This window comes from Bos taurus, chromosome 15 (assembly GCF_002263795.3).
Source record: "Bos taurus isolate L1 Dominette 01449 registration number 42190680 breed Hereford chromosome 15, ARS-UCD2.0, whole genome shotgun sequence".
Classification (NCBI taxonomy): Eukaryota; Metazoa; Chordata; class Mammalia; order Artiodactyla; family Bovidae; genus Bos; species Bos taurus.
The window spans coordinates 32,127,667-32,154,455 of record NC_037342.1 but is presented as its reverse complement, the minus strand read 5'-3'; the positions used below and the strand labels follow the sequence as shown (position 1 = coordinate 32,154,455).

Below are 26,789 nucleotides of genomic sequence, written 5' to 3'. Positions count from 1 at the left end.
ATAGTGTGACTGGGAGATCCACAAAGGGAATGGGCAATGAAGAAGGAAGAAGGTGTCCTACTGAACAGTCTCAGAGCCCAGGACAGCCAGGCAGAGCCTGGCAGCAGGTCTTGAAGCCTCACCCCATCATCTTTCAGACACTCATTCTCTACAGGCCCTGGCAAGGCTTCCCCTGCCCCACCCCTTCTTCTTTCAGCAACTGTGAAGTGAGCAGCGACTGACTGCTGGGCACTGGTAAGATTACTGAGCAAAAAAGACAAAACCTCCTTCTTCATGGGGTTTAGAGTTTCACGGTGAGGACAAGAAATAAGTCATCCTATAACTAGACTCTGCCGTGCAAGGGAAGCAGGTTTCAGTGAGCGATTGATCCGTCATCTGAGCGACCAGAGAAGACCGGACTCCTGTCGGGAACCAGCACTGGCTGTGCACCCAGCACAGCATGGCTCCCTGTCCAGGTGCCAAACAAGGATGCAGTGCACGCTGGGCCTCTCGAGCTGCGAGAGAAGCCACACCGCCCAGCAGTCAGGGGCCAGAGGCAGGAGGAGGGTGTAATTACCCACCAAACACCAGCGTTCCAGGCAGGCAAAGACACACTGTCTTCCAGCTGTTTGTGTATCATTAGAAAAGAAATTAAGATGTCATTAGGAAGAAATTAAATAATGTGCATGTTGTCGTGACAACAAAGACACAGGCTGCCAGACCCTGCTTCAGCAGGGATTGCCCACACCCAGCCCGTTTCGAGAGATCAATGCGACAGAGATGAAGGAGGGCATGCTGCCTTACCAGTTGTCTTGCCCCGGTAGAAAATCTTCAAGTCCATGGGCCCCGTGAGCCGGCTCGCCAGAATGGCCATGTCGGACCCGCTGTATTTGGAAGCTCGGAAGATGCTGAGCTGTGACCAGTCATCCCAGTATATCTCATTCTAAAAAGATGAGATTAGATTCGCTCATTAGTCAGCTCTTCTGTCTTTCACTCAGAACCCGCATTAAGAACAAGAACTCCACTGTGGAGTGGACACCTGACATTCCCTGGATGAATGATCGGTGTGAGCAAGATGCCAGTTAAAGGCAGGAATCAGTGCTTTTATCCAAACCTCACCAAATATCCACACTGAAGGAACCGCCCCAAAGAAGCTATCCGATGAGTGTTCGAGTCTGACCACAAGCTCAACCCTTGAGTTCAAAATCTGAAGAACTACTTTATGTTGCAGGGTTGAAGCACAAATGACAAGGCCCCCAGGAGGCAGGGTGGGACTCATCTCAAGACATCAGGAAATGAAGAGAGCAAACCTCACAACAGACGGGAACTCGGAGCCCAACGGAGGCTACCAACACCGAAAGGCAAGTCAGGAATTTTCATCAGATGCAACCTTGAACTTCAACCTTTTGAAATGAGAATGACGAGCACCCTAGATCCCTGGCAGCTGGGTCTGGAATCCCTCCCTAGGTGCCAAAAGAAACTGCCTCCAATTCAGAAATGAGCTGATTTTCTACAAGTTAGATAAGCATCTCAGTAAAAACCCAGAGACAGCAGGCTCTTTGCCTCAGTCTGCTCCTCGCCCACGTGGACAGGTTGCTCAATGCTGGGAACAAGTGAGGTCCCACCTTAAAGACAGCAATAGCGTAGGGGTGCGGGAGGTTGTCCAGGATGACGGAGCGCTGCTGGCCACTGAAAGTGATCCGCTCAATACAGTCCAGGTAGGCATCCGTCCAGTAGATCCACTGCTCGTCCACGGCGATGCCGTTGGGCCACTTCACATCCTCTGATACAAGGCGGTAGGCAGCTGAACCATCCATGTTGCTCCGGTAAATGCCAGGCCTCAGGTCCCCCCAGTCGGTCCAGAACATCACCCTGGGCGAAACCAGGGAAAAACACACATCCCATCAGAATGGGGAGTGTGCGTGCTCAGTCGCTTCAGTCATGTCCAACTCTTTGAGATCCCATGGACCACAGCCTACCAGGCTCCTCTGTCCATGGGATTCTCCAGGCCAGAATACTGGAGTGGATTGCCACGCCCTCCTCCAGGGGATCTTCCCTACCCAGAGATGGAACCTGCATCTCCTACACTGCAGGCAGACTGTTTACCACTAAGCCATTGGGGAAAGAATGGGGAGATGGACGCTCAAATACTCCTCCAAAGTGCCAAGCATTCAGCCAGTTAGTTTGGCCTTGTTATTGTAATCTCTAATTATACTACTTAAAGCCAGTTAACTACCTGACCCAGAAATTCTTCTACTGGAATTGATCTATGGATAGAATCAAGTTATGCAAAGAGAGTGTACAAACATGTTCATCATCAGCATTGTTCACATTTGTTGCTGTTTAGCCATTAAATTGTGTCAGACTCTTTACGACCCCATGGACAGTAGCCTACCAGGCTTCTCTGTCCATGGGACTTCCCAGGCAAGAATACTGGAGTAGGCTGCCATTTCCTTCTCCAGGGAATCTTCTTAACCCAGGGATCAAACCCAGGTCTCCTGAATTGCATGTGGATTCTTCACCATTGAGTCACCTGGGAAGCCCACTGTCCACAATAGCAAAAAATATACATATATAGGTAGATGTGCACACATACATATATATCTATTTAAGTGTGTGTGTGTGTGTATATACACACAAAAATATTAATCTGTAAATTGTTACATTATGGTACATAGAAAAGAACAATAAAACGTCTAAGGATCTACATGCGTTCAGATTAAAAAATCTTCCAACCATATTAATATTTTTAAAGCATGCAGAATAGTAAGTATCCTATGATCCTCCTTGATGCATGTGTGTGGATATGTGTCTCTGTGTGTTAAAGGGTGTACACAAGTACATGGGTAAAAATAAACTCTGAATGAGACACAAGAAAATATCAACCATGATTACTCCTAGAAAATGTGAACGCGAAAAGAAGAAACCAATATTTTTCATTTCATAAATTTCTACTTTCTTTCAATATTTTTAACCAAGTGCATATGTTACTTTCAGAATTTTCTTTTAAAAACTGATTTCTCAATCACAAATGCTAGAAAGACTAATCCAGAATTTCCCTTTTTAGGTATGTTTCCTTAAGTTAGCAATAAATTAGTGAGAAGCACCTCTGCATTTCCCATTTTCCAGTTTGCATGCAAATTGCTGGTAAGAAAACACAAGCTGGGGGCAGGAAAAAGAAAGAATGGTTTAAATATTTGTATCACACGTGAAACTCAAGATAAAGGCTCCTTAGAATATTCAAGCAAGGCTGGCTGATTATGACCAGAGAGACTTTAAATACTATTTTCTGTTAGGGAAACACCCCACAGCTGCAAGACATCTGGGTGCCTACAGACTGAGATGCTTGCTAACAGAAAGGGGATGGAGTGTGCAGCCCAGGATGACTAAGCTACGGCTCCAAGACTTGCAGGTCCTAGATTATTTCAACCACAATGATAAGAAACAAGTTTTTGGCCAGCAGTTTGCATTACCAAGAGACTCTATCTGTGGCAGCCCTGGACCCACATGGATCTTCTCTGGGACCACACTTACCCATCTTGAGGTACGAGGACCAGAGCCCTGGGTCGATCGAGCACAGAGGAATTGACAATAGTGAGGCGGAAGTCGCCGTCTGGATGCCCCACCTGACAAATAAAGGAGAGGGAATGGCTTAGAGGGGTCTGAGCTCCTGATGAGACCCACGCTGCAAAGTTTCCTTCTTGGTTCCCACCTATGGTCCTCCATGGTGTCTGGATTCCCCTGTAGACTGATTTGGGAAACCTGCCCCATTCTCCAGCCAGATTGAGTTGCTCCCTCCTCGGGCTCAGGCAGCAATTCTCAAAGGGTCTGACAGAGGAGCCACCATCACCTGCACCCCCAGTTCTGGGGGTGTGATTACCTGCACAAAGCAAGTGTTTGCTGCGTGTTTATTTACTCCACCAGCCTCTGCCACTCCAAGCTCCAAAGCCACCAATGTCTCTGCTTTATCCATAAAACAAATTCTCAAAGTCACCACCTCACCAAATCAGAGTCCCCAGATTCTTTTCTCTCCACATTCTCTCTCCTCCATGTCAGCCCCTACAACCTCAGGGAGACTGGTCTTCTTAGGGATCCCCAAGCCTGATATACCCACTCCCGTCTGCTCTTGCCATGTATCCCCCCAAGACCTGTCCTCTGCTTTTTAATCAAATCCTATCCTTCCTTCAAAATACCCCTCCTCTGCTAACCTTTCTGCTAACCTTGATCAATGGGCATCCACAGTTCTCATCACTGACTCTTCTTTCACCATTTCACACACAGTATTTGAGTTTACACTGTGAGCCTATAGACACTCAAGCTTTACCTGCATCCTTCTAGCAAAGTGCTAAGCACACTCAATTAAAAAAAGAAAGAGGAAGAGTAACGACAAGACCACCGACGCACGGCTCAGAATGTGACCAGTGCTATGCATCCTTCCACCCTTTCTTGTTGGGGGCCAGAGTGAGGTACTCTGCCCGTGACAAAGGTCATGAGGAAGGAGGCTCGACATACGCAAAGGTGGGATCGAGCCTCAGGAGTCCCCCTGGAACTCCTCGAGCCTCTACCCCCATAACCAGAGCCTGCCTACTTTACTACTTTGTGCTCTCACCTACACCTCTGACTTTACGGGGGGCTGTCCCCCACCACCTCTTTCGGAGAAGAAGTTGACTTAGAGCTCCAGTTAATAAAAACTCATGGGTGAAGAGTGTTTTAACCCACAAACTCCTCTGAAGGTTCTCTGGCCTGCCTGACAGGCTTGTCTGGCCACATGTGATCGCTCACAGCCTCCCAACCGTGAGAGGCACGAGATGCTTTAAACCTTCTAAAAACAGGTTCCTTAGAAAAGTTAGAAAACTATTAGTATAATGGGCTGATTAGAAATTGTATTGGTGAAGGGTTTTTCATTTGTTGAGCCAATGTTTGTTGCTAAGTCTCCACATCCCCTGCCCTTACACATGTTAATGAGTATATAGAAGAACTAAGTATTAACCTTTGATATTAATCACGTTAGACCTTAGGCTAAGTAAATTCTTTCCTTAACTAAACCCACTATACCCTCACCCTATAGGAATGTAACTTTATTTGGGTGGCGTCTGTTTTAAGAATAATCACCCCTGGAGAAGTAAGTGTCCTGGTTGACTGACCGTTGTCACAAGGAGAGGGTCGTAAATTGTCAGCAGGCCCCCCCTGGCCAGAAGATGATGTAACACCCCTAAGACCTCTGTATACATTTGTATGAAGCACCTGACTTTAATAAAAGTCAGGACTGCTGTCCCCACGTGACTTTTGTATAACATCTCAGCGTATAAAAACAGACTCTGGAAAATAAAGAATTGGGATCAGTGTCTCGAAATACTGGTCTCCCCATGTCTCTCTCTCTCTCACTCTGGCTGAGTCTCCATCTGGAGTATGGAACCCACCATGCTTACTAATTATGCCTGGGCTTCTAAGATCCGACCGGGGAGGCCTCAGTGTCTCCTCTCCTTTGGGAGAACGGAAGGACGCCTGTGGCCTACGTAAGTGGTGCAAACTTCTTGTCTTGAAGTTTTATTGGTCTCCCACATAAACCAAGCTACTCAGCCTCTTTTCTCCACTGAATTTTCCTACTGAGCTATCCTTATTCTATTACTCTTTATATCTTTAATTAATATCTAATTGAAGCTATTGTATCCTGACCCTCGCCGACGCCGTCCCCGCTTCGAATACCCTGGATCAGCCAGGGCTGGACCCCGGCACTTTCTCTCAACCGTCCCATGAGGGGAACACTCCAATGATCCTTGCTCGGTCACAGCTCAGCTCAGATGTCACCTCGAAGACACCTCCTCTCCCCCGTCACGCAATCACATACCCTGTGTGATGTTCACCACAGCACATGGCACCAACAGGACAGACAGACTTATTTCTTTGTTATTTTGCTTCCTCCACTAAAACCTAATCTCTCAGCACAGGGACCTGCATGTCTTGCCTCCTGCTGTATCATCGTGATCTAAAACCAGACCCGGCCCGCAGTGGGCCAGGACACAGCACCTACCAAACAACTGACTACACAACGGAATCTTCATCTTACGGATGAAGACACTGGAGCTTAGAGGGGATAAGATACTCTCCTGAGTCATTTAGCTACCAGAATAAGGACTAGGGGACTTCTCTCTGGTCCAGTGGCTAAGATCCCAAACTCCCAATGCAGGGGGCCGGGGTTCGATCCCTGGTCAGGGAACTAGATCCCACACGTTGTAACTAAAGAGTTCACATGCCTCAACTAAATATGCCACAGGCCACAACGAAAGAAGATCCTGAGTGCTGCAACTAAGATCTGGTGCAGCCAAATAAATAAAAATAAATACTTTTTTTTAATTAAAAAAAAGGGGGGGATAAAGACTGAACCCAGGTCCATCTCTCAAGTTTGTGGCTTTTGCTGGTGATCTGTCCTGTCTCTCTGGGTCTCCCTGTTTCTACCGCGCCTTACACAAGTCATGCCTCCCCAGAAGTCAGTGTAAAGAGGTATTGAGACGGTGCCCCAGGGCCCCAGCAGGAATATGCAGGAGTTGAGCATGCCTAGGAGCCCATGATCTCTTACCCCTCTCGGTCCTGCAGAGCTCAGATGCAGACAGGTGAAGTGAGGAGGTGAGAGGACCTACCTTACAGGGCAGCTGTGAGAAGTGAATCAGAGAATTCACGCAAAGTGGTTCCAACAGGAACGACCACGAGAGCATGGCAACCACATTACAACCACAATGAGGATGGCAGTCACAATATTATCTACATCACATTACACTAAAAGCGTAATACTGGAGTGTGGATGTTACAGCATTATAGCAATGCTGTAACGGTATCATCATCATTACGATTACTATGCTGTGCTGCTGCTAGCCCCAATACAAGTGTTCAGGTATCTTAATGAAATCTCTGTTTGACAGATGCAGACATCCTGTTTGCACATGGGACCCCCTTTCTCTGCAATTCTCAGGGAATCTCCAGAGGAGCTGGACACACTGGCTTCCCCCCGTGTCAAATTTGGCTCCCAGCCAGGCACCTCCCTGCTTGCTTAATCACAGACAGCACAGAAGGCACGTACCTCAATCTTTTTGAAGCCAGAATCCACCCAGTAAAGTAACTGGCTGAGGGGTTCAAAAGCCAAGGCTTCTACTGTCTCCAGGTCAGAATTGACGATCACCTCCTGCCCCGTACTCCCGTTTAAACAGAGGCGCTAAAGAGACAGAAGAAGAAACACTGTGAAATGTGCACATGACCTCCAGCCAAATCAGTTCCATCGCTGGGAACCTGCTTATTCAACTGGCTTGACTGGCAAGGGCAGTGTTCCACATGCATGAAGCCGTTTTTCACTAAAAGCATTTCTTAAATGGATTACAGCTTCCTGTTTAAAGCAGGATAACTTAACAGAACCAAGTCATTTATATCTGCCTGCAAGATGGTCGTGAACACTGGTCACTGAGCTACGTTGTATCACAATAATGAGGTAGAGATGACCAAGATGCATGAGTCTGCTTGCTTTTAAAATAAATGAAACCAGATTGCTGTTATTTCTAAGATCCTGTGTCTGCTTTTTATAGTCCTTCCTCCCTCAGAGGCTCCAAGTCATCAGGTACTACCACTTGGACAGCCACGGGCAGCAGCCCCTTCCCCCACCTCCCTGTCCCCACCTCCTCGAATACCCAGGCCCTGTAAAATTTCTATTGGGTTGGAAGTCCAGATAAAACTTGTTAGAATTGCTTTTATAAAAGGATTAAATAGGCAATGAAAAAAGATCAAAGAGCTCTCTTTAAAATGCACGGGTCTGCAAGTATGGCCAATTATCTGGCCTGCCCAGCGATCTTTACAGCTTACTTTCTGGTTCTTGACTGTGCTCGGAATAGCTGAAGTGGATAATTACGTGAATTACAGAGAAGTCAAGAGTTACTATATCAGGGCTTGAAAAGAAGGACACGAACGAGGCAGTGGGTATGATAATAGGGACAAAGAGGGCTACATACTGAACCCTAAAATCTTCCCAGCAGGAAAAGGGAGACCTCACTTACAAGCAGGAATGCAGATTTGAGGGCTCCCTCTGGTAGGCAGGGAAAGAAAATACTAGAACATAAAACTGGAAAGTGTCATCCATTGGCCCTGAGATGAGATAAAACTTAAAAACCTCAAATACCCATCTCCTTAGAACACTCTGAAATAGGTTTACCTGGACTCAGCAGTCACAAGGCAGGGCCCCCACAAGCAGACCCAGGGAAGACGCACCTGGATGACGTCCAAGGCCAGGTCGGACCAGTACAAGCAGTTGCGGTCATAGTCGAAGTCCAGGGCCACCGCTGACCGCAGCCCGGTGAGGGGCAGCTGCTCGGTGGCCCCCGAGGCCAGGTCGTAGCGATGGATGGACTTGCGCATAGCGTACAAGATGAACTCGTTCTCCTCTGCACAGACACACAAGACAAGAGGGCGGGTGGGCCTGGGGGTGCTGAAGGGGTCCTCGCACGTCCGACCTACCTCTTTCTCACCCAGAAGCCTCAGAGCCATGGATGGCACAAGGCATGAATCAAGTGAGAACTTAGGGATCGTTACTTAGAAGGAGGGTAAAGCAATAACATTTCTGCCTCGGCCAAGCTACTCAGACATTCATGAATCTCTGCTTTTTACTGCTACATTTTTTTTGTTTTTTCCCCAAATCTGTGTCCTCCACAGCCCTGCCCTCCATAGTAGGCATGCTCCAATATCCAGCTTCAGAGCTCAACCTAAAAGTTTTGGTCACATATGAAAATAGTCATACCACTCAGCACATTCCTTCTGATCACAGGACGGGCCGCATCATGTGGCACCGTAATCTCACTGACTAGGGAACTTTCCACTGAAGACTTATAGCTAAGTTTTCTAATCTATTTGCTCACCCATTCAATATTGTTCATGATACAGAGCAATCATATCAACCTATTCTATTTTTAAAGTAATAATATATATGTTCCTGGCCCTGGTGGCTCAGATGGTAAAGTGTCTGTCTACAATGTGGGAGACCCGGGTTCTATCCCTGCATTGGGAAGATCCCCTGGAGAAGGAAATGGCAATCCATTCCAGGACTATTGCCTGGAAAATCCCATGGACAGAGGAGCCTGGTAGGCTACAGTCCATGGCATCGCAAAGAGTCGGACACGACTGAGTGACTTCACTCACTCACTTCCTGGCCACCTACAGAATGTATTACAACACAATCATCATGAAGATTCTCCTTCTACTTAAATACTTACACAACATACATACTATGTATCAGGAATTGTTTGATTCCAGTAACAACTACATAATGGGCTTCCCTGGTGGCTGAGATATGAAAGATTTGCCTCCAATGCAAGAAACCCAGGTTTGATCCCTGGGTTGGGAAGATCCCCTGGAGAAAAGAGTGACTATGCATTCCAGTATTCTCGCCAGGAGAACTCCATGGACAGAGAGGACAAGTGGGCTACAGTCCACAGGGTCGCAGACTCAGAGACGACTAAATGAGTTTGAGAGAGAGAGAGAGAACAACTGTATAATGGAAGAACTATTAACTCGATTTTACAAGTGAGAAAGCTGAGAGCAGAGGTTAAGTAACCCATGCAAGGCCACACAACTGCTAAGTGGCAGAACCAAGAACCGAACTCCAGTGGTCTGGATCCAGAGTCTAAGCGTTAATACCCAAGGCTGTCTCTTGCAATATAGACACCAATCTCTCAAAACAGAGAAACAGAAGCTCAGAGTGCTGGAGAGACTGATTTAATGTCAGACAACTAAGAACAGGAAGAGCTGGTGCTCTTGGCGGTCTCTCTCTTCCTCTTAGGGACCGGCTTGGAAAATACCTGGAGTTTCCCGAAAGAATGAAAATTAGCAACACAACCGCATCCATTTCTGAGGTGTCCATTGTGACAATATATTGCATCTGCAAGTGACAAATCTGGGTCCCTCTGCTGCAAGCCTGCATGGTGACGGGTTTGTGTTTGTTTGTTTGTTTTTGCCTCTCTCTCATTCCATTCTTTAAACATGTTAGCCACCTCTCAGAGAAGGTAATGGCACCCCACTCCAGTACTCTTGCCTGGAAAACCCCATGGACCGAGGAGCCTGGTAGGCTGCAGTCCATGGGGTGGCTAAGAGTCGGACATGACTGAGCGACTTCACTTTCACTTTTCACTTTATGCATTGGAGAAGGAAATGGCAACCCACTCCAGTGTTCTTGCCTGGAGAATCCCAGGGATGGCATCGCACAGAGTCAAATACGACTGAATCGACTTAGCAGCAGCAGCAGCAGCAGCAGCCACCTCTGCTTTATAAAGCTCCAATATAAATAATGCACTCAAAAACTTAAATCTACCTATAATTTTTTTTAACCAAAGGTAAGTCTTCCCTGTTTTCCTTTGGTCTCACTTCAAAAGGATCTGAGCTACCCCATGATAACGAATCACTCCCTTCGGTTTTCAAGAAAACCATCCCACTGTAATTCCCGGGAGACCAGGCAGTCAGATGAAAAGTGCTGAGTTTGTAAACAGTGCTGGAATCACAGACTCGTTGTGGCCGTGCCACGTGGAGTTGTGGAGACACATTCACAGCAGCAAGCCCTTCGCCCTACCTCTCTCCAGCATTTAGAAACCTCATTCTGTTGCTTTGGGATTTTTTCTTCTAACCGACACTGCCTTTTGAGTCCAGAAACACCTGCCTTACGATGGGGAGTAGAGAACAGAGAGCATGTTGTGTGTTAGAAAAGAAATAGAATTGGTCAATCCCAGGCATACATAAACCCATCCTAGAAACGTATCATTATCCTATTCTTGAAGGAAGAAAAATTTCTTCACGTTTAAAAATCCTTCCAGATGACCAGATTATCTCATCTTTGCAAACACATTATGGTTCCATGTTAGTCCTATGAAATGTCTTTTCCTTTCGTGGTACATTCCTGCCTTTGCTCCAAGCTTTGAGGAAAAAAAAAAAAATTGGAAGGTAGCCCACCCTACCCTACAACCTTCCCTGGTGGCTCAGATGGTAAAGCATCTGCCTAGAATGTGGGAGACTCGGGTTTGATCCCTAGGTCAGGAAGATATTCTGAAGAAGGAAACGGCAACCCACTGCAGTACTCTTGCCTGGGAAATCCCATGGATGGAGGAGCATAGTAGGCTAAAGTCCACGGGGTGGCAAAGAGTCGGACACGACTTGGCTGAGCAACTTCACTTCACTCACTATCCTACAAGGGCTTCCTAGGTGGCACTAGTGGTAAAGACCCTACCTGCCAATGCAGGAGACATAAGAGGCTCAGGTTTGACTTCTAGGTCAGGTCAGGAAGATCCCCTGGAGGAGGGCATGGCAATCCACTCCAGTCTTCTTGCCTGGAGAATTCCATGGATAGAGGAGCCTGGCAGGCTATGGTCCATGGAGTCCCTGAAGTGCACACATACATGCTACACTACAAATGAGATTGTTTTTACTTATTCCCTATACTATCCTCTCCTATCAGAGGAGAAAATAGCTTTCCTACCATTTTAGACAGCTCTAAACAAACTGTTTTGTCCCTTGGTGACATCTTCAGAAATATTTATCACCAAAGTACATGCTTCAGCCCCTTATGAGTGATCACTCAAACCCTGCTCACCTAGGCCCTCATCAATAACAGCTCTCGTGAGGGAAGTATCTGAGTATTATCTGCTCGTTTGCGGTAATCTGCTGAAGCCATGTTCTTTTTAAGTCTGCACGGTGAGGGATGTTAATTACTTGGGTAACGATGGAAGATTAAATTAAGGGACTAATGAGCTTAGCATGAAAAACACCAGGGCGAGCTGGCAAGCACTGAGCAAGTGAGAGGGCTGCTCTCCGCCCCCCACGCAGGACGAGGTGGTTCTCTCATGATTCACGTGGCGCTGATGGCTGTTCCATGAACGCCACCTCTGCTGAGGGAGTCTGCCCTACTCAGGCACCTTTCCCAAAAGGCACAAGCAGGAGGCGGGGCTCAGAGGGAAGAGAAGCCCTATATGAATAAGACTAGAACAGCACGAAGAAAGAAAAGGCACTAAGAGACCAGCTCTTCATTAAGGTATCATAATTTCATGTGTGCGTGCGTGCGTACTCAGTTGCTACTCTTTGCAACCCTATGAACTGCAGCCCACCAGGTTCCTCTGTCCATGGGATTCTCCGGGCAAGAATACAGGAGTGGCCTGCCAAGCCCTCCTCCAGGGGATCTTCCCAGTATATTACAAATACCTCAACATGAGCCATCACTACCATATCAGCTTGAAACATTTGGGACACGCTATATCTTGACAGCATATTCACTTGCTCCAAAGGTTTCCCCTAACGAGCCTGCATAAGGATGCATGGTCAAGGAATGGGCATGATGCTTGAGAGATTGCCAAGGAAGAGCATGGAGCTTAGAGTCTGAACTTTTGCTCTGTTGCTGACCAGATATGAGACCTTAAATAAACTGTTTGACTCTCCTCTAAACATGCTTCTTCATATTAAAAAGAATGGAGCTAACAATATCTGCTTCATTGGGTAGTTATAAAGATTAAATTGATAACACATGGAAAAGTGAATTAAAATATGTAAAATTCCATTAAAATATCAGTCACAGTTATCATTACAAAAATGAAGACAAACCACTTAGCTACTTCCCAGAAAGCCGTGAGTCTGTTTCTATGACAAATGGATTAAGAAGCACACAGAAGGTCTGTGGGTATCCCTCAGCACCTCCTCGCCTCACATACAACAGATGCCAAATAAACATCTTTCAACAAACAAAAGGGCTTTCCCTCCAATGTCTTCCATTCCTATAAAAGCATAAGGCCATAAATAAATGTCGTTTAGAGACCATGGTTTGGGGCAGCCAGGAGCTCTGAGAGGCCTGTAATGTCCATTCTTTCTCTCCATTAAGTTGGAAGAGCCCGGTGAGATCATAGTAATACTTCAACAATGTCCCGACGAGACAAAGGGAAGAAACCACGTCTCTCACCTGCCAAGGGGCACGGCACCAGCTCTCCTTCCAGGCGCATTTCGACATCTCCCCCACTGCAGGTGTCCCCAGAAATCTTCCGATATCTGTCACCACCCCCCCCCAAAAGCAAGAAGTCAGAAACATCAGAGTACAATCATGAAGGAACACGGACATTAGAGCTTATCTATTCATTTTCCTACAGAGCACGGAGGAGGAGGTTGACTCACTCTGAACTGCTTCTGTCTGTAAAGCAATTAGGCAGCCCAACATTCTGAAGCACGGTCCTAGGTGGGTTTCACATACACTGTTGACCCTTGAGCAACTTGAAGGTTAGGGGCACTGACACCCCTCCAACAGGTAAAAATCTGCATAACTGCTCTCTCTCCCTCAAAATCAAAGAAATTCATAAATAACTCCCCCAAAGGTAGGAAACTCAAACAGTCTGAAGAGAATTGGGGCTAGAATCCTAGTTCTTTTGATTCTATGTATTGTGATCTCTAATAAACCACAAACGTTTCCCCACACTTAGTTAATTAAGATCTGTAAAATGAAAATATGGGTGCTATATTTATTGATTAAAATCCACTTATAAGTGGACCTGTGCATTTAAAATGTGTATTGTTCCAAGGTCAACCATATCTCTTCAACATGCCACTCTGAAGACATGCGTTGGCTGAAGTTTATGACTTAAGAAGCAACTGGAATTTCAGAGAAGCTTACAGACTTGCACTGTTTCCCCATGGTGGGTGGGGCAGGGAGAAGAGTTTGCGAACATCACAATGTTAAATTTTGTGCAAGCTACCTGAAAGATGCCAATGTGGAATTCTGTCATTGAGAGTATGAAAGGAACCCAGGTGGTCCCCTACACTCTCCAGCCAAGCAGACCTGATGTGTCCCGGACATGGCAACTGTGACCTACCCTCTGGTTCTCCTGTAAGTAGAACCCACAGGACAAGGCACGGGAGGGGCGAATGAATTCCCAGAAAACTCCGGATCCGGAACACAAACCTCCAGTGACAAATCTTCACTCATCTTGAAGCCGAAGTCACTGAAAAGACAATCAGGGCTTGTCAAGGCTGTTGGTTTACACACTTCAGGTATTTAAGCCCCTCCCGTGTGACATCTACTCTACTGCCCCACACCAGCTTTATAAATCACTTAGGGACTTCCCTGGTGATCTAGTGCTTAAGAATCCACCTTGCAAGGCAGGGGATGTGGGTTCGATCCCTGGTCGGGGAACTAGGATCCCACATGCCGCAGTGCAACCAAGCCCTTGGGCCACAACTACCAAGTCTGAGCACTGCAACTAGAGAGAGAGCCCGTGTCCTGCAATAAAGATCGAGCATGTCACAGCCAAGATCCAACAATGCTGAATAAACACCTAAACATATACATATTTAAGTTACTTACCATGTCCCTTTAACAAATACTCATTTTTTTACACCAGTACATTTCAAAAAAAACTTTGTATCAGAGCCATAATTGGAAAACCAGTATCCATGCCATAAATGGACAAAAACAAGACAGATCATGATATCCAAAACGAGATAGTACTGCATTTTTTAGCTGGATCCAGTTCCCCACCCAAAGACTCTGTGCCTGCCCTCTTTTTCATTAAAATGCATCAGCAAATGTGAAAAGTTTGCTGCATCTTACCCAGTGAGACTTTCTCCTTGACACTATTGGGGGAATTAAAAGAGAAATTTAAAAGAATAGCCTTTGTTCTAAACTAAGGATTTGCTGTTATTTAAGACCATGTCCACTTACGAAATAAATCACCCTGGCTTCCTCCTCACGTACTTTGGGACTTAGTCCTTTAGTCCATGAGACCTCCTGCTCGTGGGGACCACATCTCTGCTACACCCACCTGCTAGCCGGGTAAAGCCCTGGGGTAGGAAGCAGCAGCCCCGGGTCTAGTCTTGGCTCTGTCCTATTACTGCCTGTCAATGCCTGAGCTGACAGCTCTGAAATGAGGCAGCGGTAAAATGTACTTCCCGAGGTCTGGCCCAAACCATCAACTAGAAATCCAAAGGCATTTTCCAGGTTGGTGTGCTTTACCCAAAAGATTTCATTGACTCTACTATGTGTAACACCTACTACAGGGAAGGTATTAACAGGGACACAGCAGAGCGGTTCACGTGTACATCGTGCCACAGTCCACACCAAACCCTCTACACGGAATTACTCAGAAGGGAGGAGCTTCACTACTGTACCGAACAGGTCCCACTTGTCAAATCAGGCAAATTTTTATGGAGTGGCTGCTTTCAGTCTTTTGGGGGACTGCTGCTGCTATGTCGCTTTAGTCGTGTCCGACTTTGTGCGACCCCATAGACGGCAGCCCACCAGGCTCCGCCGTCCCTGGGATTCTCCAGGCAAAACACTGGAGTGGGCTGCCATCTCCTTCTCCAATGCATGAAAGTGAAAAGTGAAAGTGAAGTCGCTCAGTCATGTCCGACTCTAGCGACCCCATGGACTGCAGCCTACCAGGCTCCTCCATCCATGGGATTTTCCAGGCAAGAGTACTGGAGTGGGGTGCCATTGCCTAGGCAGAGCATTAATCACTCCAATAGCCAACTACCCTTCATAGGCAGTTTCTTCAAACTGTAGGTCATAAACTAGCGAGCCTGTGAAAGCACATTGGAGGGTCTGGACCTGCTTCCTCCCCTCCCCACAAAGAACAGAAGACTGCAAAACTCATCACACTTGAAAGTAAGCCTCAGCTCACAAAACTTTTGTTTATATAGATGTGTGCCTGCGTCTACACACACAAATACGTATAGGTAAAGAGGCATACCATAAAGTACACTCTTACCAGGGACTGCAGTCAAGAGCCTGAAATCCACTCTTACTGGCAACACTGGAGAATATAAAGATGTTAAAAAAACACCTGATGCTTTCAAACTGTGGTGCTAGAGAAGACTCTTGGTGCTAGAGAGTCCCTTGGACAGCAAGGAGATCAAACCAGTCAGTCCTACAGGAAATCAACCCCGAATAGTCATTGGAAGGACGGATTCTGAAGCTGAAGCTCCAGTACTTTGGCCACTTGATGCAAAAAGCCAGCCCACTGGAAAAGACTCTGATGCTGGAAAGATTGGGGGCAGGAGAAGAAGGGGGTGACAGAGGATGAGGTGGTTTGGATGACGTTACCGACTCAACGGACACGAGTTTGAGCAAACTCTGGGAGATAGTGAAGGACAGGGAAGCCTGGCGTGCTGTAGTCCATGGGGTCACAAAGAGGCAGACACGACTGACTGACTGAACAACAGCAACAGCAGCAAATTATAGTCTCCTCTTTCCTATCAGTAATCCCAGGAAAAACACCCATTCCTCCTCCAAGGTACCTACATCTTTCCATCTCCCATTACAATTATTTGTGTGCATACTGTTTCTTCTACATTCTCAGGCAATGCCTTAGATATTTTACTCAAGGACTAATTAACAAATATACATATGTATGTGTATTTACACACACACAAATATATATATGTGCATGCATGCAAAGTTGCCTCAGTCACGTCCAACTCTTTGCAACCCCATGGACTGTAGTCCATCAGGCTCACTATCAGGCAAGAATACTGGAGTGGGTTGCCATGGGGTGGGTTCCATTTCCTGGGAGGTTCTCGACCCAGGGATCGAACCTATGTCGTCTCTAGTGTCTCCTCTATTGGCAGGCAGATTCTTTACCACTAGCACTACCTGGAAAGCATATATATATATATATATATATATATATATATAATATACAGACACATACACACACACACACACACTCTTATTTCAGATAGAGAAGCAAATTTCCTTGAAAATAGGGCTCCTAAGGAAAAGGAGTTATCCACAATGGAACCTTCAGCATGTTCCTTTCTTGCTTGCCCTTGTGAAAATAAATCCCAGAGTAATCTATTCCTACATAAATTACTGCAGCATGCTTGGTTGGGGGAGGGGGGTGCTCACACCTCCATCACATCACACGGCTGAAACAACCAAATGGAAAAACCAACATAAAAAGTGCCCAGCACAGCTCCTGGCTCCTAAGAGCTGCTTGATAAATACTTGGTTCCTGCGAGCCGCTCCCTCTCTTCAGGGGAAGGCATGCGCCCCAGCCTGTTGCCCACAGTGCTGAGGGACCAGAAGAGCACTCGGTCCCTGGTGTGGACGGACAACCAACCATTCATAGTCCTCTCGGGTGCAGGAGCAGTTGGACACAACCACCGGCCGGTCGAAGTCTTCTCCGTTAAAGCACGTGGCGTGGGGGGTCCTCCGCTTGAAGACAGTCTTGTGCCCCAGCAGACACTCGTTGCCCCGCTCATCGGATGGGGACCACAGCTTGTAGTCGTTTTCTGTGCAGGGGACCCCTGAGGAGGAGGAAACGCAGCATTACGGGCATGCCCACGCAGGGTTTCCTGTCCTGCCTGCCCCGTGGCCTGGCCACCCACCTCCCGGGCCTCTCGCTGCCGCCCAGTGAGCCTGCAGGCCCCTGGAGCCGCCCTGACCCTCTCACTGGCTGGCTCTGGGGCCAGGCAGCACCTGCCTCTACTGTCCCCAGAAACACAGACATCCACCTGAGAAAGCAGGGAGGGAGCAAGCCCCTCTGGCGCTCACAGTCTAAACTTCTGAAAGATTTGAGCAGATTCTGCAGTTTCCTTTAGAACCAGGTCCCCAGAGGTGTTTTGTCTCTGGGGAGTCAGGTCAAGGCTGGACTCCCGAGAGGTGGCATCACTGAGGAGCAGTGTTCCCTGTCAGATTCCCAAGACGGCATGGACGCATCTGAAGTGTGGCCCATGAGCAAGAGAATCCACTGTCACTGCTTGGAAGGTGCAGGACCTTCATGGAAGGAGGCAGAGAACTGGTCAGACAGGCTGGTCACTCCATCTACCCACATCCACTCAAAATTTAAAAAGACTGGTTTCCGTAAGAATTCCAAAGTACACCAATGTCTATCCTAGCAGTTTATATCTTTTTTATATGTGTGTCTTTGGTTACATTAAATGCTGCCTGAAAAGATTAACTACTGTCAACTCAACACCATCCCAATCAGCAAGCATTTATTAAACCCTTACTGATAAGGCTATCAGGCCGTCCAGTGGGTAGAAGATAAAGATGCACAGAGCAGGTTCTTATACCTAAAGACCTATGATCCAGGTGATGAGAGACGACACACAAAGCGTGGCAGCTACAAATCTATAATCCAAGGTGTGAAGAGTACACGCCCGTTTTGGACACAGAGAAGAGGGCAGAGGTCCGGTTGGGTTATAAGCAGCCAAGTGCATTGGGTCCTGATCCATGAAAAGGATTTCAACTAGCAGAAATTGAATGGGTAGGCCACAGAGCATCCCAGGCAACTGGAATAACGTCAGCCACGGCAGAGAAGGCGCAGAGGGCAGGGTTACGTGGGGCCAAGAAGGATGCTGCAGAGGTTTACTCCCCCTGCTCCCTTACTGGCAGGTCCTGGGCCTGGACCAGCAGATAGAGACGAGATCCCAGACAGCTGTGAGAGGACCCTACACCATTAGGAGAGTCTACCCACCGAATGTGCCAAACTGGAACTGCTAGTTTGGAAGAATAATTTTCAAGCATTTATTCATTAACTTGTTCAGCACACATACACCTAAACCCAGCCTGTGCCCATGACTGCACAGGAAATGAGCATACAGAAAACGCATGGCCCTGTTAAGAAGTGCCTGAGTAACTGCCTCTGAATATCTCGTTTACTTAATGCATATGTGCTGTCGTCAACGGATTACAGACCCTTCTGAGAATATCTAAGCTGCTGCTGCTGCTGCTAAGTCGCTTCAGTCGTGTCCGACTCTGTGCAACCCCATAGACGGCAGCCCACCAGGCTCCCCCATCCCTGGGATTCTCCAGGCAAGAACACTGGAGTGGGTTGCCATTTCCTTCTCCAGTGCATGAAAATGAAAACTGAAAGTGAAGTCGCTCAGTTGTGTCCAACTCTCAATCCAAAAACGAGAAGATCTCTATATACGAATAGCTGATTCACTTTGCTGTACAGTAGAAACCAACACAGCATTGTAAAGCAACCACACCCCAATTGTTAAAAAAGGTACTTCCATGAGAAGGGCCAAGGGGGCAGGGGCTTACCCAAGGCACTTGTGGCATTGACCTGGAGGATCAGCCAGCTGTGGATGTTCTCCTTGTTGGAGCCGAAGATGGTGAAGACAGTGCTCTTCTCGCCAGGCTCCGTGAGGAGCCCGTACACAAACACGGGCTCCTCCGAGAAGACGAACGTTTTCCAGGTCTCCCCTTCATTGGTGCTGTACCTGCCCAGATGTAAGAAGAGGATCCTTGCAGTTAAAGTCTGGGGGCAAGACCTTGGTTTCCAGATAACAGTCACCTGTAGCAGGAACCGGAGCTCCTTGGGGCAGCGGCTGATCCCGGGACAATGCCAGGGAAGTTTAAGGTTGTGACAGAAAGCATGGAAACGCTCAGAGATTGATGCTGTCGATGAGAAAGGAAACAGGAGCCAACTCCATGGGGTTCCAACTGGCCAGGGTGGAACAATGTGAACTTAAAAAAAAAGAGAAATGATGATAACAGATAATACAGTGAATGAAAACAGGGCATGGGTCTGTACATGATAAAGAAAAAAGGGCAGAGAAGGGAAATTATTATATCACAGTACTACCTAATAATTGTTAAAAAAACAATGACAGAATGAGAAAAGTGACTGTGCTGTAACCCTATTGCAACAACCAAGTCAGACAAGATTATCTCTGGATGCCGAAAACACTGGGTAAAAGAATGTTGGGGACCAGAGCGTCTGCATGGTCTAAAGGTACCAACTCACTCACTGCAGAGGAGGAAACATAATTTACAGCGGATGATCGGAGTCACAACTCTTGCAAATTTAGCAGCACTCGAAGTGGGACAAGACAACCTGATGTCATGTACCTCTCAGACAAAGCGCTGAGGATGTGCATCATCTAGGCAGGAGTCCCTGCAAATGGATGAACTGACAATGTGGAATGGTCTATGCGACAACTGGCCTGGAATCTTCAAAACATCAAGGCTATCAAAAACCAACCAAACAGCCCAAGAGGCAGAGGACCTGTTATAGATTAAAAAGAGACTAAAGACAAATGCAAACCCTGACTGAATCCTAGATTAGGAAAAAAATCAACAGCTACAAATAATATAGGACAACTGAGAAAATATAACTGTCTATAATACTTATAGTAATGCCATCATCAGTGGCACTGGATGGCATCACCAATTCAATGGACGTGAACTTGGGCAAACTCCAGGAGATGGTGAAGGATAGGGAAGCCTGGCATGCTGCAGTCCATTGGGTTACGAAGAATCAGACACAACTCGGTGACTGAACAACAAAATAAGTCATACTAAGTTCATGGTCATTTTCTTGGGAATGATAACAGCATTCTGACTGTGTAGGAGAAGACCTTTATTTATTTAAGATATGTGTATTGAGCTATGAAGGGGTACAATATCTGCAACTATTTTTCAAATAATTTTCCCCAAAACGGAGGGATAGATGGATGGAAAGATGGCAGACAGGATAAACAGATGACAAAAGCAAAGCAAACAAAACATTAACAACTGGTGATTATTACACAAAGTGTAAGTGAAGGTAACATGAGTACTTTTTTACACAACTTTTACAACTTTTCCCGTAGTCTCAAAAATTAAAAGCTGGATGAAAGTGTGTCCTGAGAAAAGGCAGACTACATCAGAAAAAGAGTGCAAGCCCTCTTGGGAAAAAAAGCAGCACTGAATTCAATGTATTGATTTTAAATTAACTTTTGTATTAAAGAGGAGGAGGAGGAGGAAGAGGAGAGGAAAATGTGCCTGGTACTGGCTTCATCACCCAGCAAGCTGGTGAGATGCTCACCATAAGAAACCTCTCAACTCGAGTGGGCTCAATTAGGGTCACAGAGCTGCTGGGTCTCTCTGAAATCCAATTTAAACACAGAACTTTTCTTTCACTTTTCTCAAGTTTTTGAGATTTTACTTTTACTCAGGATCTTAATACTTGATGTAAATCTTTTTTATGTCATTCAATTCAAGCACTTCCTCTTGAGATTACTAAAACTGGTACTTCTGCAAGAAGGCTACGGGTTAAACCGTGGTCATGGTGGGTGTGGGGTGGGGACAGGGCAGAGAGGACTGAGCAATCTCCTCTATAGATCTTCCTAAGAAGGGAAATTCTCTTCCGGCTGACATGCTTCTGGTTTAAGCTAACCTGAAGCAGATAAGGAGATAAGTTAACTTCGTCTCCTTCTTGCAACAGGGTGATGAGCTAAAGGCTTTCAAGCTCAGTCACATCTGACGCTTATCGACCCCAGTTGCCCACCAGACTCCTCTGTCCATGAAAGTTTCTAGGCTAGAATACTGGAGTGGGTCGCCATTTCCTACTCCAGGAGATCTTCCCAACCCAGGAATCAAACCTGTTTCTCCTATGTCTCCTGAATGGCAGGCAGATTCCTTACCACTGTGTCACCTGGGAAGCAAAGGCTCAGTAGCATCTTTAAAGCATCCGGAACCCACAGAGTCGGTCTATCAACCAACCACGATGGGAACTACCCCTCTGCTCTGCGATCACAGTGGAAGTCTGTCTACTTGCACACCATGTAGGTAATTCTGTTGAATAGCTCCTCGAACCCAAGATAACCTCAGGAAATGAATCATCCCGTTTCTTGAGAAGTCCCCAGCAGACTCTGACGACAACATATTACTGAGACTAAAAGCAGGTGCTCGGCTGAGTGCAGCTTTGTACTGAAGAATAAACTGTGCCTTTAGAAAACAGTGCTTTTCAGAATTTTGGAGAAAGGGCAGTCACATCATCAGCTCAACAGTTAAGGGATCACCTATTCTGGGCTGAATTCTGATCTCTGAAGGAGAACTTGTGTTGGTGAAGTGAAAATGACAAGAACCTTGCAAGAAAACAAACCAAGACATCTTTATATTCCTAACAGTCATGGAAGAAGATGTAGGGCCTCGGCCCTTAAGAAGGGAAAATTCAAAACATTCAAATAAAATACAGACATAATCTCATGGCCAAAAGTCTCAAAAAGATGAGACTATATACACAATGATGATAAAAATATAATATAACCAAGATACACTAAATAAGGGACACAGGGGTAGAAACTCAAAACACAAATCTATGGTTCCACACAAAGGTCCTGATGAGCTCAGACTTTTAAAGAACATATCTAAGATGAGAATAGAGTCATATAACCAAGGGCAAAAATTTAAAGAGCCATAGCAATCTGCTAATTAATTTTAGCTGTAATTCTTCACACTAGTAATCTGCAGGAACAGTGACCAAACAGCTCAAACTCAAAATAAGCCAAAGGTAATGCTTCAAATTACCAAAATAATTGGCAGAACAATCTAACTTGGTTACCCAGCAAGTTCTAAAAAGAATCAGAATGGAATGGGATCATCCATCTGATGGTTAATGGTATAAATAGCAATGACAGAGAAAAGCAGAAGAGGTTAGTCAATTTCTATGTTGGGTTTATCTTTATTAAGAAGAATGATCTTCAAACTGGACAAAGCAGGAAAAAAAAAGGAAGTTACAGGAAAATGAATACAAAATAAAGCACATTTGAGGGAACTGAAAGATTTAAAGGAATGATTGCAAAGTTCCTTTTAATAATCTCTAAAAAGAACCACAAGAACAGATAAAGATCTCAAAACTAGATGAGAAAAAAGTAGTTTTATTTCCCTTAAGAAGAAAAAAGTGGTTTCAAGAATGGACTATGAAACAGCTGATTTGAGAGAACTTAGATACGAAGGAAGGTGGAGCTGGGAACACACACGGTTTCACACACAAGTCACAACAAACGAACCCTGTTTCTTTTTCTCAGAGTTAATTCTTGATTTGAGAACAAGGTAATGGTAAGGGTCTACTTTTCATAAGGATATTCGTGGCAGTGGGCTGAGGGGACAGTATTGGCTGGGGAGGGGCATGTGGATATTTTCTAGGATGATGGAAAATTTCTCCATCTTGACATGCAACCTTCAGAATGGATGAAATGGTGTATTTAAGATAAGAGCATCTCATGGTGTGTAAAGGATATCTCAGTTAAAAACATAATTTAGTAGGAGCTACCAGCTTGAGAAGGCTGTCAAAGTGTAAAAACAGTTTTAGGTTTTTATTACCAGAAATCAAGTCTCTAGGATCATGTGGGTATCAATGCCAATGGGATGTGTGTTTCAGGCTGCTGGAGGCAGATCAGGCCCCCTCATCTTAAAGCCCTGATAGTGTGAAAAGGACCCAAGGGAGAACCTAGAGGGTGCAGATTCAGGATTCTACAGCACTGGAGGGAAGGAACTGGGGCTGTCTGCCATGGATGGGAGATGCTCTCCGGAGAACAGGGAGGGGTCCTCAAGCATCTGAAAGGCTTTCAGCAAAAGAGGAAATACCTGTTGGGTGTGTCTCCTGGAAGCAGAGCTGAGCCCACTGCATAGAAATGGGAGTGAGGAAGATTTAGGCTCTCTCTGACTTGAGAACTTCCACTCGTAAGGGAACGGATAAATAAATAGAGTGCATGAACACACGAACAACAAATTGTCCCAAGGTGAAATAGAAGCTTTTTATTTTTCAATTTGGTGAAGTCTCCATCACTAGAATTATTCAAGCAAAGACTGGGTGATCATCCATCACTGATGACAGGCAATTCCTGCAATGGATGGTGGAAGACGGAACTAGAGGATGTAATGTTGCCAGATTCCTGCTGCGTATCTCCCTGTGGACATCCCACAGCCATGTCAGTTCACCCTGACCAAATCTGCACTCATCCCCCGGTCCTTCCAGTCGACTCCTTTTCCTCTGTTTTTCTGTGAATGATGTGGTCATCTTGACCTGTCACCCGCCCCAGCCCCTGCAAACTGTCTGGTCAAAAAGCAACTCCTACAGACTTAGTCCTGAAAATGCTTGGTCCCCATCTAAGCAACATCTCTCACCTCCAGTCTTGGTCCTTTGAAAATTCATGCTCCTGGGTTTCCCTGGTGGCTCAATGGTAAAGAATCCATCTATCAATGCAGGGGACATGGGTTGGATCCCTGGTCTGAGAAGATCCCACTTACCTTGGAGCAACTAAGCCCATGAGCCACAAATGTTGAGCCTGTGCTCTAGAGCTCAGGAGCCACAACTACTGAGTCCTTGAGCTCTAGAGCCCATGCTCCTCAATGAAAGAACACACAGCAATGAGAATCCCAGGCACTGCAATTAGAAGGTAGCTCCTGCTCACCCCAACTAGAGGAAAGCCTATGCAGCAACAAAGACCCAACATGGCCAAAAATAAATAATAAACAAAAATTTAAACAAAATTTAAACAAAAAATAATAAACAAAAATTAAAACATTCATGCTCCTCAACCTTGCCAGAGCCATCTTTCTATACAAGCCATCACTTCAAAAGCAAAGTCCAGTCTCTCTGGTAAAGCACATAAAAGTCCTGGGGGGCTCTGGCCCCTTCTCACACACCCACCTCAGGCCTCAGTCCGCACACCTCCACCCTGAGATCTACATTCTATCAACACTAAAGACTTGCACCTTCCACTGATTCATGTTGGTCTCCTCTCCCCTAAAGCTCTCTCTGACCCTGGGACAGTACCCCAGCATTGTTATTTACCCTTGAAGTCTCAGCCCAAGGTTCCTCTCCTCCCAGCAGCCTGCCTGGCCCTCCTTCTGTGGTTTCCCCTAGGACCCTGCGCTCCCCTCGGCTTTATACCTGTAACCCAGCAAGACTCCATGATGCCTCCCCCAGGCAAACCCCTCCCCCAGGTTCTCTGCTGCAGTTCCTTTCTGAAATACCTAGATAAGAGTATCTGATGCACATTTCCTGAGCTGTTTTCAGCTCAGTTCAGTTCAGTCGCTCAGTCGTGTCCGACTCTTTGTAACCCCATGAATTGCAGATGCCAGGCCTCCCTGTCCATCACCAACTCCCAGAGTTTACTCAAACTCATGTCCATTGAGTCGGTGATGCCATCCAGCCATCTCATCCTCTGTCATCCCCTTCTCCTCCTGCCCCCAATCCCTCCCAGCATCAGTCTTTACAGATGCTAAAACTACCAGCAAATGGAAGATGTTAATGACTTGATGACAATGAGCGTAGCTACTGGAGCCTAAGGATGGATAATGCGAACCCCTGTGACACCACACTGTTATCTCAATATCAAGCAATCAGAGAACTTTGCAGGGCTGGTGTGTATGTGTGTCTCTGTATGTGTGTGTGTCTATGTGTGTGAGTGTGTGTCTGTGTGTGTCTCTGTGTGTGTGTGTGTGTATGTTCTCAGTTATATCTGACTCTTTCAACCCTATAGACTATAGCCCAGCAAGCTCCTCTGTCCAAGCAGTTCTCCAGGCAAGAATACTGGAGTGGGCTGCCATTTCCTGATCCAGGGATCAAACCCGCATCTCTTCTCCCCTGCAATGGCAGGCAGATTCTTAACCACTAATGCCACCCAGAAAGCCTCATCTGGTCTTTACACACTGCTACATCTAAAATGGATAACCAACAAGGACCTACTGTATAGCACAGGGAACTCGTCTCAATGTTATGTGGCAGCCTGGATGGGAAAAGACTTTGGGGGAGAATGGAATATGTATGGCTGAGTCCCTTCGTTGTCCACCTGAAACTATCACAATATTGTTAATCAGCTATACTCCCACACAAAATAAAAATTAAAAAAAAAAAATGCTCTCCTGCAACCCATCAGGGAGCTCAAGCTTCTTGAGCACTAGTTGTCCTGGACTCCTTGTCTGATGCCTTACAATAAATGCCGCTCTTTTCTTCACCCAGTGTCAGTAGATGGGCAAGCAGACCCAAGTTTGGTTCAGTAACATACCTACTTATTTAATGACCTGATTTTTCAGTATCTTCTACGACAGCTACCATTTATCAGGAATAAGACTTCTTACTCACTTTTCTGCCCCTGGCACACAGAAGGGCATTAATTAATATTTACTTTAAAGGAAATTAAATGAACCGCAATATATATATATATATATTTTTTTTTTTTACCCCATTTGTCAATTTCTCAACAGTTAAAGACTGATAAGAACACCTCCTCCTCTATAACTCAAGGGGCTGAAGAAATCACATGGGGGTAAAAATGAAGTGGGGGTGACTTTCAACCATTAAAGTTACTATGAGATCAAGTTCTACAACCAAACAAACTGGTTATCTGCCACCTCCCACATTCTGGAACTGTGAGGCTGCTTGCAGAACTCAGGTCTAGAAAAGACAGCTGCTCTGCTGGGCGGAGTCTTTGCAGTGGCTTTTCAGGACTCACAGAGGAAAACCCTATGAAATCTGAAATCTCCTATGAGGAAAGAGGCTTTGGGGAACATCCAAGGTATTAGTAACTACTGATAATATCCTTATGCTGATAGGCGAACCACCGGGAAGAAACAAAACTGATTGTGTCCCTCTAGATCAGACCGACAAGCTAGGGTTTGGGTTTGTTTTTGGTCAGAGTGTAAAAACACAACACCCCCCGCTCTCTGAAGAACACTGATTCTACACAAGACAGACCTGCAAACCCCTGAGCAGGCTCTCGGTGACAGCATACTGAATGAAGGGGTGAGTGACTCCCAGAAGACACGCAGGAGCAAAAACAAACTGTTCCTCCTCTTACTCTCAATTTCAATTAACAACAACAAAGAAAACAGCCTCAGTGGAGAATCTCAGCAGAAGCTGAAACAAGTAACTGTAAACTCTTAGTTAGCTGTGCTAATTAGGGAGAGAAAGACATGAATAATTAAAAAAAAAAAAACAACCAAAAAAAAAAAGAACCCACCTAAACTTAATTCTTTCATTAAGCAAGGTTCCAACCTCTGTTCCACCAAACCTCTTACTAGAGTTAGATGTTACCCCTTA

At 46.0% G+C, this 26,789-nt stretch overlaps 1 protein-coding gene across 2 annotated transcripts in view; it reads right to left on the bottom strand.

Annotated features, from left to right (window-relative positions):
* Nucleotides 1-26,789, bottom strand: part of SORL1 (sortilin related receptor 1) — a 169,617-nt gene that overhangs the window by 65,572 nt on the left and 77,256 nt on the right. For both annotated transcript variants that reach the window (NM_001192757.2, XM_059874783.1), the window contains exons 13-21: nucleotides 19,019-19,197; nucleotides 17,088-17,274; nucleotides 13,842-13,970; nucleotides 12,941-13,026; nucleotides 8,227-8,399; nucleotides 7,055-7,186; nucleotides 3,514-3,605; nucleotides 1,605-1,851; nucleotides 784-922 (exon numbers count right to left, since the gene is read on the bottom strand). In NM_001192757.2, coding sequence (NP_001179686.2) covers nucleotides 784-922; nucleotides 1,605-1,851; nucleotides 3,514-3,605; nucleotides 7,055-7,186; nucleotides 8,227-8,399; nucleotides 12,941-13,026; nucleotides 13,842-13,970; nucleotides 17,088-17,274; nucleotides 19,019-19,197 — 1,364 coding nt within the window. The remainder of the gene's footprint in view (nucleotides 1-783; nucleotides 923-1,604; nucleotides 1,852-3,513; nucleotides 3,606-7,054; nucleotides 7,187-8,226; nucleotides 8,400-12,940; nucleotides 13,027-13,841; nucleotides 13,971-17,087; nucleotides 17,275-19,018; nucleotides 19,198-26,789) is intronic.